At 35.6% G+C, this 13,299-nt stretch overlaps 1 protein-coding gene across 1 annotated transcript; it reads left to right on the top strand.

Moving 5' to 3' along the window:
* The first annotated feature begins 855 nt into the window (after positions 1–855).
* On the top strand, positions 856–13,188 carry LOC132271665 (cyclic nucleotide-gated ion channel 1). The gene is made up of 8 exons (XM_059773102.1): positions 856–1,073; positions 3,175–3,332; positions 5,193–5,760; positions 6,470–6,682; positions 7,429–7,718; positions 8,662–8,773; positions 10,200–10,436; positions 12,259–13,188. Exons 2-8 carry the CDS (start codon positions 3,304–3,306, stop codon positions 12,955–12,957), a joined length of 2,148 nt encoding a protein of 715 aa, XP_059629085.1. The 5' UTR covers positions 856–1,073; positions 3,175–3,303; the 3' UTR covers positions 12,958–13,188.
* The last annotated feature ends 111 nt before the right edge of the window (positions 13,189–13,299 follow it).

The following is a 13,299-nucleotide window of genomic DNA, read 5'->3' as shown; positions in this document are numbered from 1 at the left end:
AAAATTTAACAAAAATAACTTACTCATTAATTTTCGGCAAATTTTTTTTACACGCTACCATCTGATGGACTCAACCTCAATCTCAATCTCAATCTCAACCTAAATTTTTGCCAAATAATGAAATATATATATATATATATATATATATATAACCTAAAAAAGAAAAATCTTTTCCTAGAAAAATATTTTTCAATTGACCCCACATTTTGTTTGATAGTTTTGATAGAGACTGTGACTCCTTTTGGGCAGTGTTTGGCATGATTCAAAATAAAAAAAATGAGTTTAACTATGGTTTAACGAGTGAGACACTTTGCCTTCTAACATAAAAATTTAAGCTGTTATATAATGTCTATGCATTTTGAATTTGCTTCTACAATTTTACACTACTAATATTAGTTCTCTCTTTTCATTTTTATACTAATTCTCGGTGGGTATTTTTATTTTTATTTTTATATATTAATGCATAATATAAAATTTAACATTTTTTCTTGAATGTTTTCTAAGAAAAAATGTAATAATAATAAATAAAAAAATCTAAGAAGAAAAAGGGTTTGACTTAAACCTTGCCAACAGTATTGCAATTTGCAGCTTTTAAAAGAAGTCGAAGTCAAGCACCAACCATATTTCTAAACTTAATTATCCAAAAAAAATAAACAAAAAAATAAAAATAAAAATAAAAAACGTAAACGGAAAGACCGGACGGAAAGAACTGGAGAGAATTGACACCGGTTTCGAAAGTTAAAGTGGGACCCAATACCACAAGAATTGCTTGCCTCATCCCCAACTGTACTCCCGTGGACTCACTCTCTGTGTAAAAATCAAAACTTCCATTACATTTAAACTTTAATCTATAACTTACACATATATAGATATATATATATAACTGTACATTCAGAAACGATTCAAAGACGGTCACTGCCCTAGAAGTCTCCGCGAACCTTCCCTCCATATCTGCTCTCTCAACCAAAGCCCTTTTTCTCTTGAAAACTTCCTTGTATCTCTCTCTCAGCACACCCCATCGACAGAGTCCAGTTCATGATACAGTTGGGTGATTTCTAAGACTCTTTGCCTTGGTATGATCAATCTATTCTATCACTGCCATGTGTTTTTTTTTTTCCTTGCATTTATATTTTCTTAGGGTCATCTTAGTATTAGTTTGTTTCAATTTTAATTAGTTTGAATTGATGTGCGTGTTAGTTGTGTTCTATTTTGTTTCTCATTTTATGCTTAAATTTAGTGAGTATTATGCTTATTACATCTAAATCTTTCTTCACTGGTTAAATTTGCAGTCTTTTGATACTTCTTTGTGACATATGGTGAATATTTAATCTCGGACACTTTTTGACTTTCTATGATCAACCTATTCTATGACACCATGTTATCTTTCTGGATTTTTCATTTGCATTTATCAATTCTTACTCAAAATGTACAATTGGGTATCTTAATTTTAGTTTGTTTGAATTTTTATTCGTTGAAATCAATGCATGTGTTAGATGTTACATTTTTGGGTACTTTTTTAGATTTAGAGTTTGTTTAGTGATTTTTAGGCTAAGTTTTTAGAGTTAAATTTGCGGTTGACTTAATATATAATCTCTGAGACCCTTTGCCTTTGTTTTATCAATCAATACTATCATACCGATGTGTTCTTTTTTTATTTTTTACTTGCATTTAACATTTCTTACACAAATTGTACAACTGTTTTATCTTAATTTTAGTTTTTGCAATTTCAGTTCGTTTGAATTGATGTATGTTTTAGTTCTGTGATTTTCCTCACTTATTTGTTTTGGTAGACACAATTTGGTAATTTTAAGGCTAATTACATCTGAATCTTTCCTCAGTTAAATTTGCAGTTTTTTGATACTTGGGATATATGATGAATATCTAATTTCTCATTTATTTAATATTTATCGGAACGATTTGAAATTCAAGGAGGTTTTTTATTCTCTTTAATGCTGTTTTTTAAATAGTAATTTTAAAATTTAAAGGTATTTCAATGTTTATGTATGTTCAGTTACATTTCTAGAACCGATTTTGTTTTGAGAAACGAAGTTCTTTTCCAGAAACTGTTTTAAAACCTGCTTTTGCAGATTAATTTTATATTTTGTTTCCAAATATGTCTTTGTTATGACAAACATAGCAAACCCTAGATAAAACCAAGAATCACGAAAGAAAATAAACACGCCACACACAAGGAACATAAAGATTTATACGTGGTTTAGCAATGCCTACGTCCACGGTGAAGATCCGGCGAAAGTCTTTACGATGCGAAAAAAGATTTCACTCTTTATCTCTGCGATTTTCAGTGTCTCTCGATATCGCACTCCAAACCCTAAGCGTCCTTATATATCGGGCACAAGAGAGTACTAATTAGGGTCCACGACTCACAAGCAAAAAAATGGTAAAACATTTTCCTTGGGGCTAAGCCCCGGACTCCCAGAGCTTTGGTGGGCTTGGGCCCATATAAAGCTCATCCAATGGAGCGTCGGGTGGCAACGCGACCCACACCAAATTCGGGTCGCAACATCACAGTCTCAAAATTTTTATATATTTTTATTTTTTTTGTAAGCTTGAAACCTTTTTTTGTAAAAAAGAAGAAGAAAAGAAATCCAAATGTACCTTAAAAACATTGTTTTATTTTCTCTGTTTAACTTTGTGCAGTGAGTTAATTCTTTTGAAATGTCATGGTAGTAAATCAATGGGATATATGTAATTTTGGAACCTTTGGGAAATTTATGTCATATTTCAAATGCTGCTTTTACCAATATTTTGGTATAGGACAACCTGATGTATCTCATATTCACGGTTTAAACATGCTTGTCACTCTTCATCTATATTTTCTCACTTGTTTGTATATATTAGCTATTTAGAAAATTGGTATGTTGCTTTCTTATTGTGTGTGTTTGTTAATTAACTAATTCCTTGCATTCTCCTTTTGTGATAAAATTGTCAGTGACAAGATGGTCAAAGTTATAATCCACCCTTGGTTTGAAGTAAAAAAGTTTCATCCTGTTTTGTTTGTGCTCATGTGAGCTTAGATACTTCTAGAGTCCGTTTTGTTCTCAAAGTTCTTAAGACATCTTTCCTTTTAGATTGTTCCTTATACTGCATGGCCTTCTAATAATACACTATTGTGACTGGCGAATTGAGATGATCTGATGTAGAATTTTGTCATAGTTTCAGGGGTGGACGTTCAGCACTCTGTGAGAGTACTCAAAGCAGTTTGGCACATGAAGAACCTCCCTTTACTGAGTTCAGAGGTTGATCATCCTTTTTTGTACACTGTGTCATACTTAATATAAAGTTATGAATTACCAGCAGGAGAAGTTTGTGAGGTTAGTTCTTTTATCTTTTCATACCATGAACTCTTTACATTCAATAGCTTTAATGTGGGTTGGTAGTATCCTAAGTATCTCTTACTGGATTTTATGTTAATATTCAGCAGTGTCAGAGCATTTCTTTTTGCATGTAGAAGAAAACAACTCGTAATATTGCTGAAATGTTACACTCAAACAGCACAATTTTCAGAGTTAGACAACATCTTCAAAGTACTTTTTTTTTTTTCCGTGGAACAAAAAAATTATAAGTAGATCAGATCACATTCGTTATTCCATTTTTAGTTGTTACTTTGTGCAAATAATGCCAATGATTAGCTTTTCAACGCCCTCAAGTAACGGGGACCACATTGGGAATGAACCTTTTGACTTATTTTTTAAAAGCCTGAGAACATATTATTGACATGTTAGTGAAAGCTAAGTCCATGCTTGGTTTAATTTATTTTTTATTATTATTTAAAAAGAAACAGTTTTATGGAAAATAGTTCTCAGAAAATTGAAAAACAAAAAAGAGTTTGAAATTCATTTAGTTAATAGTTTCCTGAAAACTAAGTTAAAGAAAAGGCTTGATATCTAAGAATAGTAATTGAAACAGTTTTCAGAGTTCTTGATTTCCTTGGGAACTAAACCAAAAAGACCCTAAAATATTTTCGTTTTTAAAATAAACATTTACCATCATCAACACATTACCACAGGTCCACAACCACATTGCAATGCGCCGTCTTGAGATTTCACTAGTTACTTTATGGGCATCACCATCACCCGACACTGAACATGCTTTCATGCTAGCATTGAAATTGTTGCTACAAGCACCAAAATCTTTGCAGTCTCCAACTCTTTCAGCCATCTGCATGGTTACTCACCACTATATCGCCAGCAGCACCTTCTTCGTCACCTGTCACAACCACTGCACTTCTATGTCCGCTACTAGCATTACTATTCAAGACATCCATCATTATTAAAACACCATTGTAACTACTTACCACCACATGGATTATCCACTTCCCTGCAACCATGGCTGCAATCATCCATTTTCACGTCCACCTTTATTGTTATCGTTGATACTATATCTGTTCATTTGTCCTTGTCATTAGTATCATCTTCACCTCATCCACCGGTGTTATTGTTATTAATCACACCATTAATGCATGACTGAGCTTTCTTACATGCGTTAATGATTAGTTTCTTATGATGGTAGTGTTCTCCTTTTTCTAATTCTTCACAAGTGTAAGGTCCTGTATTGAAAATTGCACTTGCGAAAGCTTTGTTATCAAGTAAAGAGAGTATCTAGATGAAATGGATGTTATTGATTCACACAAGATCTAGAGAGGGTGTCTCAGTAAAACTTTGATCAAATTTTGCCTTAATTAAATTTCTGAATAATTATCAATCAATTAATTAAGCCCCAATTTATCTATTTGCTAATTTTAATTAATGAACTGATTATTCAGTAACCAATGATCTATGCCAAGGTTAATCATGAAGTCATGAAAACCATTAAAGCAGTGAAGACACTAAAAGGATTTCCGTGAAAAACTAAAAAGGAAAAAAATTACATGATATAGTTTAAAGCTCATAAACAAACTTTGCAAAGAAAAAGTATATCATTTTCATTAGTTTCGTACTTCAACCCTTGAATCACTAACATTGATTTTTGACTCAATGTCTTCCCGTTAATTCCAGATGCTATCACCCTCGGTTACAATTGAGCCTTTGCTAATCTATTAATTATTTCTCTCTCGTTTTTCCTGGGAATTAGATTTTAGAAATGAGTCACGACTTCATTTGTGCCTTCTATTTGTCACTTACATTTGATGTAGCGATGAAAACTGACTCTTGAATTTATTATATTGTATTCAGGTTTCAGGATTGGAAATCCGAGAAAAGCTCTGAGGAACAGTTTTCCACAAAAGATGTAGTCAGTTCGGGGAAACTTAGAAGAGCAATAAATTCAATTTCCGACAGGTTCTATACAGGCTTGGAAAGAGGTTCTGAAAGGATTAAAAACATAAAAGGATCATTGAAATCTTTTTCATTAAGTAGCGTTCTGGTCAAAAACTCGGGTTCTAGAAAAAAATTTCTTGACCCACAAGGGCCATTTCTACAGAAGTGGAATAAGATTTTTGTATTATCGTGTGTGATTGCTGTTTCTCTGGATCCTTTATTCTTTTACATTCCAGTGATCAATGATGACAAGAAGTGCCTTGAATTGGATAAGAAATTGGAGATCACAGCTAGTGTTTTGCGTTCCTTCACTGATATTTTTTACATAATTCATATTATCTTTCAATTTCGTACTGGCTTTATTGCTCCCTCTTCTCGGGTGTTTGGAAGAGGTGTTTTAGTTGAAGATGCTTGGGCTATAGCAAAGAGATATTTATCCTCGTACTTCTTAATTGACATTCTTGCAGTTCTTCCATTGCCACAGGTAAAATACCTTTTTTGGCTTTCATTTACTAAAATTATCTTATGGTCGGCTGGGTTAAAGCTTCCTTCTCAGCATGACTTCAAATGTGCACAGAAGAGTCTGGGTGTGTAGATATTCATTACAGTGGGGTTTCCCAAGGGGGGATTGTTGCAAATTTTAATTTGTGTCTGGAAAATTCCAAAAAATTTCTGTTTGTATTCCAGTTTGGATCCTATGATATATGAGATACTTCAAGAAGAAGGGATCACCTAGATTTGTACATGGTTAGCTTCACATGTTATATGTTAGTAGAAATAGTGAAATGACTTCCGTACTATTAAGCCAAAGGCCCAACCGAATATAACTCAATAAAGCCTTGTCCCAACTATTTGGGGCTGGCTACATGAATTGCGCTTTGTTGTTTGCCATAACTTCAGTTGAACCAGATGCGTATATTTTTCTTTATTTCCTCAGCCCATTTTAATTTTGCTCTTCCCCTTCCCCTAGCATTTACCTCAGCGTGACATGTCATTCTTTGCTGTCATATCTTTACTGCTTTCCTAATGCAGGTATATTTTGTATGTAGTTGCAATTTTTTTGTTTTTTATTATAAAAATGGTGTAAAGTATTCTTTTGTTTCTGATATTTTGCTGGAACCTGAGGTTTATGTCCTGTTATTAGAAAATTTGATTTGTATGATTCGATTTTACCTGAATCTTGTAATTTCCAGGTTGTAATTCTACTTATCATACCCCACATGGGAGGCTCTAAATCTTTGAATACAAAGAACTTGTTGAAGTTTGTTGTTTTTTTCCAATATATACCGAGGGTTCTTCGGGTCTATCCGTTGTATAAAGAAGTCACAAGAGCTTCTGGCATACTTACTGAAACTGCATGGGCTGGAGCTGCATTCAATCTCTTTCTTTACATGCTTGCCAGTCATGTAAGTTTGGTAGAACAAGCTTCGGTTTGCATTTTCTTGTACCATATTTACATACCCATTAGTGTTTACTTTGGTGAAATGTCAGTTTGGAAAGTTTAATTGCATTTTTTGCTCATCATTTTAACTGTGTAGTGTGTACTTTCATGTTCACTTTATTTCTTTTACAACTTTAAGTTTTATTTCTGGAGGCACAACACAATTTATTTTTTCCTAGTTACACAACACAATTTTATTAAACTGGTTTATTGTTAGAGGTTCTTGTTCTACATCAGATCCGGATGGGAAGGACCTTGGGCTTATAAGGGCGGGTAGGCAGCTCTACCTAACAGCTTAAGCTTTTGGGTTGGATGGCAAGCACCCAGCCTGTTACAAATTGTATCAAAGCAGTCCCCGTCCTTGATCTGGTGTCATGTCTAGCGCCCACATGATGGGCGGGCTTGTGTTCGGGTTGTTATAGGGTTCTCCAACTCCTGCCATTCATGTGGACGGGTATGCAGGGTGGTCCGACCACAAGGAGGGCATTGCGAGTTCGGGTGGGGGAGAATGTTAGAGGTTCTTGTCCCACATTGGATCCATATGGGAAGGGTCTTAGGCTTACAAGGGCGGAGGCAGCTCCACCTAACAGCTGCTTTTGGGTCGGATGGCAAGCGCCCGGCCCATTACATTTATCCAGTCTTCTCATATACTTCTAATAGTTCTTTTCTTATTGATCTCTCTGGTCATTGATGATTTGCTTGTCTTTTTAGGTACTTGGAGCCTTTTGGTACTTATTTTCCATAGAACGAGAAACTGTATGCTGGCAGAAAGCCTGTGGAAATCAGTCCAATCAGTCAGCATGTGTCAATGCTTCTTTGTATTGTAAAGACAGTATAGGATTTATCCAATTTCTGAATAATTCTTGTCCTATACAAACGGAAAATGCAACAGTTTTTGATTTTGGAATATTCCTTAATGCCCTTCAGTCTGGTGTTGTGGAATCAACAGATTTTCCACAGAAGTTCTTTTACTGTTTCTGGTGGGGATTACAAAATTTAAGGTATGCGCACATAAGATCCTCTTTCATATTCGTTTTGTTTTGCAATAGTGTTTTTTAAAGTTTTTTTTTTTGTAAATGTCTTTCTTGATGCACTGGCTTGCATAGAACTCCATGTGTGGTGATTGAACATTAATTGAAGCATTCAAGAATATCAAATACTAGGCTGTAGTTTATGGATAGTACTAATGCTGTTTCTGCTGCTACACTACTTGTTTACTGCATCAAATCCATGCCTTATACAGGTAGATATATGGATGTGCATGATATTGCATTGTACATAACTTAGCACAGATGCACAATGAGATTATTGTTGATATATATATTTTTTCTATGATATTAATCCTAGACTAAGTTGGGCTCATTTGTCGTCTTAACTCATGGTCTATCTACAATTTTTGAATGTAATGCTACAGTAATTATATAGAAAAGGACACTGGGTGAGTCCATATAAAGAGAGTGCAGAAGAGCAGTTACATTTTCTCTCCTCTCCTCTCCTCTCCTCTCCTAATTTCTCTCTCTCACTTATTTATTTTTTTCTCTACATGAATTGTGATTGCATGCGCCACAGATTCCTGGCCTTCTAGTATCAGATTTATTCGCCAACTAGTTGGTCTTTCATATAGAATCCTGTGTTGCTTTTATTTATTTATTTATTTTTAACGAATTATGTAGTCAGAACCTCCCCTTGTCTCTGCACTTGGAAGTACTTGTGTAAAGAGTTGCTAATCGCATCAAATGAAGGGTCTTTCTTTCTCTGTGTGTGTGTGTGTGTGTGCGTGTTGTGTCTACACGCACGTCTTCTTGTTTTTCCAAATAGGCTTTATGTTGGCTTCCTACTTTCATGACGATAAATGCGCATTTTACAGATTACCATTGAGTAGTGGATTATAGTGGTAACTTGTGGATTAATATCTGATACTTTTTCCTTGTTTCATTTTTGCAGTTCTCTAGGTCAAAACCTTAAAACAAGTACCTTTGTCTGGGAAATTTGTTTTGCAATTTTCATTTCCATCGCTGGCTTGGTGTTATTTTCGTTCCTCATTGGGAATATGCAGGTCGGTGTTAAATATTTATACATTACAGTTTCTTAGTTGTTTGTGACTAACCATGAGGGATGTCTTAGCTGTTTGTAGGGCACAAAGTATGTTCTAAACATTGAAAGCACGCACTTAGAGCACGATATGAATATTATTTCATCAAAATTTTCAAGTTTTTTTATTACTCCATAAAACACTTGGGCATGCATTCCCCGAGTACTGATGTAAAAGAGCTTCTTTCACAGGCTGCACTTGCTCATGTTTTGATGATAGCAGATTGTTAATTCTTAAATGAAGTAAAGTTCCACTATTTAGGGTTGAATAGCTGCTTAGCAGGCAATGGAATGATAGCGGATACAAATTTGATATGCCTCATCAATATCATGGATACACTTTTTTCTTTATATTTTTTTCGGTTGGAAACAATAGGTCCAATATCTCTTTACCGGAATTTAAAAAACAACAGCCATTAAAACTAGGGAAGCAAATGAGCGGGTTTTGGATGGGGTACTTTCCCAATGTTGCTGCTTATTATGTAAGTAGTATTTTATAATGCATCAAAACTATCTGTATATTCAACAATTTGGTAAGCTTCAAACTATGTCATTTCATTGTGCTTTCTGTTACATCAAACTTCTCTGGGAACATTGGTTAGCAAAGTCTGTTGTAGGTTCTTAAGTCACATGTATGGGCTATGTAAGTTGGACGAGTGGGCAAGGGTATAGGTGTTTCTGACCCTGTCCTGAACCCGAATCAGGTTCACTCTTTCTTCTCATTTATGCTCCTTTTTGTTTCATAGTTCTGATCCCCATCCCAATAGGTGTAGGTTGGGCCATTTACCCAAATCTCATATTAACTTGCCATCTCAAATTAGATTGGCTATAGTGGGAGTTTAGAATATGGCAGCAGGACCACCAAAGGTTGTAGTCTAGTGGTACTTCCTCACCTTCCAAAGTGGAAGGTTGAGGGTTCAAGTCCCTATAGGGGCATGTGGGTGTGTGTGTTGTTTGCCAGGATTACAAAACAAAAAAAGAAAGAAAAAAAATTATTAGTAATAGATCAAACTAAAAACATTTCTATTGTATACACGAATTCAATTAGAATTGAAGGGAAATGAATGTGATAACTTGGAACAAAACTGGATTTGGATTCCTAGTTCTAATTTTTTTTTTTTTATTGATGCGCTACAGCAATTGCACCTATTAAGCAACGAAAAGAATTATTGAAATGAGTTCAAATGTAAGAAAAAATCTGTTGATAAATGAATCCGTATTTGTTGACTATTATTTATCAAATCTTTTTTCTATAAAAGAATATGGGATCAGGCTGACTGCTAGATTGGCAAGTGTGAGAGGCTCAACGAGATGGTCTAAACACACTAATACTATACATTTTTATGGCATGTCTATTTTGAAATTTAATAACTGAATGTACTTTGCAACAGACATATCTGCAGTCCACAACGACAAGGTTGGAGGAGATGAGAGTGAAAAGGCGAGATGCAGAACAATGGATGTCCCATCGTTTACTCCCTGACAACCTGAGGGAGCGAATAAAGCGGTATGAACAATACAAATGGCAGGAAACTAGAGGTGTTGATGAAGATAATCTGGTTCGCAACTTGCCCAAGGACCTGAGGAGGGATATCAAGCGCCATCTTTGTTTGGATCTGTTGATGAGAGTGAGTTTTGGCCTTATCTAATTGTTTTTGTACTTAGTGTGCCTTTCCAAGGAGTATAGCTGGTATTTTAAATTTTGTTGTAGATGTATTTGCTTCCATGCTTCCAACCAGGCCCAATGAATGTCTCGTTTTAAAATAGTTCAGTATGTCATGGAAAATAATTCGAGATTTTTTCATAATTTTGCCATCTTGTTATACTATGAAAAGTCGATAACTAAGAGTTAAAATAGTAGACACAATTGTCATGGTTTAGTGTTATATGTGTTCTGTGCATGGGCAAGTCTCATCCTTTCAGCATTGGGCTCTCCTCTCATCCCTTAGATTATTAGTTTTGTTCATAGTTATGTTGTCGTTATGTATTTTGAAGCTTATCTGCAGGTTGGATGCATATGAGTTGAGCTGAGGATTGGGTTCCCCAAGCTTGTCTTATTCTCAGCCAAGATTGAACTTGGATCCAACTGGTCTAGCTCATTGATTTATGTTTGGCTATGCATGGGCTTGTCAACTAGCTACATAAAGCTTGCTAATTAGCTTACTAATACATGCATTTTTATGTCAGAATCCTGAACCCACACCTTTGCTATTTTGAAAATTTCACCACAAGACCATCTGAATACCTACTCAATTAATTGTCACATTTCTAGTCCTATATTACTTTGTTGACCTTTCGTTTTAGATGTTCTTGTTTATGTTCGAGTCTGTAAGGGATTATGCTACACATTGCACAGTGCCAGCATCCATTGTTCATTAATCTTGTCTAGCTGTGTCTGGTGTTGTTCGAGCTTTGCTGGTCAAGTTGTGCGCTTTTCTGAATCGGGAAATATTGCACACGAGTACTTGTGAGCTTAATCTCAGCCAAGATTGAACTTGGACCCAACTGGTCTAGCTCATTGGTTTATGTTTGGCCAAGCATTGGCATTTTCACTAGCTACATAAAGCTTGCCAATTTGTTTTACTTATACATGCATTTTTATGTCAGAATCCTGAACCCACGCCTTTGCTATTGAAAACTTTCACCAGAAGACCATCTGAATACGTACTCAATTATTAGTCTCATTTTTATAAATTGAATAACTGTTGGGCTCGAGCAATAGCAGGCACAGCAAGACTAGACTCGTGAACAATTGATCTTGACCAATTTAATTTATAAAACCCTAGTGAACTGAGCCCAAGATGCTAAGAAGCAGCTTGGTTTCTTATTTATGTTACTCTATTACACATTTAGCTTATGTTACTTGGACTCAGGTACGTGTATTGGGTACAAGTATGTATCCACACGTCGGATGTGTCAAATTCCCAAATAGGGGACACATGGACATTGTTAATTGGTCATGTTATTTAATAGTTTTATTTTATTTGGGTTTTTTTTTCCCTAGTACACATCCCCCGTCCAAGGAATTGTTTGCACCTAATAGGAATCGATTATGAGACCTGATGCTTCATAATAATGTCTCTGTGTTACATATTATTATTAAAAAAAAAAAAAAAAAATTGTTAAAGCAAACATACATGTCCATTATCCACGTTCCTAATGGGACTTGAACCCTCGACCTCTCCATTTGGAGAGGAGAGGTTATACAATCGACCTCTCCATATGTCCCTAGTATTTGATATAGGCATTTCACTTGTTTTGAAGTAATAATATAATAAAATTGATTTTTTTATTTTTTATTTTTACGGTGCATATCCAACCAAAAGTGTCGAACACATATTTTATACTCATGTCCGAGTATTTTTTGTGTTCGACACGAATACTTTACTTTTTTGAAGAATCACAAAATCATGGGTTTATTCTTACCCTTCTTTCTTGAATGCTTTTAAGGTGCCAATGTTTGAGAAAATGGATGAACAACTATTGGATGCAATGTGTGACCGTCTCAAGCCAGTGCTCTACACAGAAGACAGCTTCATCGTGCGGGAGGGTGACCCAGTTGATGAGATGCTGTTTGTAATGCGGGGCAAGTTATCGACTATAACCACCAATGGTGGAAGAACTGGGTTCTTTAACTCGGTTTGTCTTCAAGCTGGTGACTTTTGTGGAGAGGAGCTTCTTACTTGGGCTCTGGATCCCCATACCTCTTCCAACCTCCCTATCTCAACCAGAACCGTTCAAGCCCTAATAGAAGTTGAAGCATTTGCCTTGACAGCTGATGATTTGAAGTTTGTTGCCTCTCAATTCCGGCGACTCCACAGCAAACAACTCCGCCACACTTTTAGGTTTTACTCACAGCAATGGAGGACTTGGGCAGCTTGTTTCATACAAGCTGCATGGCGCCGCCATTGCAGGAAGAAGCTGGAAGAGTCTCTTCGGGAGGAGGAAGATAGGTTGCAAGATGCGTTAGCTAAGGGTGGTGGGAGCTCGCCAAGTCTAGGTGCCACCATCTATGCATCACGATTCGCAGCTAATGCACTCCGTGCTTTACGGCGCAATGGTGCACGAAAAGCAAGGATGCCGGAGAGAATATCGCCTATATTGCTTCAGAAACCAGCAGAGCCTGATTTTAGTGCTGAAGATAAATAGGCATCTTAGATCTCATTAGCAATTTATCTTTTCTTAGTTTTGTTTTCCAAGATGTGAAACTGGAAGCAAGCAGTGTGTGATTAAATAGCTATAGTTTATGTGAGTGTATCCAGTCCCTGTTTAGATTATGTATGTTGTATATGAAAACATTCTGTTGTTCTAACAGTGATTACTGATGTAATGATTATTATTGTTATTTGTAATTGTAGATACTGTTGGGTTTTGCTTCAATTTGTGAATTGTCAATCCTGATCTTGTGTTTAGAAACACCGAATCGGCACCTTAGATTTGGGAATGGGAGGGATTTTAGTTCAAAGTTTAAACTGAAATTTCTCCAATTCC

Source organism: Cornus florida, unplaced genomic scaffold (genome assembly GCF_030987335.1).
Source record: "Cornus florida cultivar Cherokee Brave unplaced genomic scaffold, ASM3098733v1 CherokeeBrave_3.0.0_Hap2_Chr08, whole genome shotgun sequence".
Taxonomy (NCBI): Eukaryota; Viridiplantae; Streptophyta; class Magnoliopsida; order Cornales; family Cornaceae; genus Cornus; species Cornus florida.
This window is presented reverse-complemented; position numbering and strand designations above follow the sequence as displayed.

Coding starts and splice junctions, on each gene's coding strand:
- LOC132271665 (XM_059773102.1), top strand. CDS start 3,304: ATGAATTACCAGCAGGAGAAGTTTGTGAG. Junction 5,761..6,469: donor CAGTTCTTCCATTGCCACAG/GTAAAATACCTT, acceptor TGTAATTTCCAG/GTTGTAATTCTACTTATCAT. Junction 8,774..10,199: donor TCCTCATTGGGAATATGCAG/GTCGGTGTTAAA, acceptor ACTTTGCAACAG/ACATATCTGCAGTCCACAAC.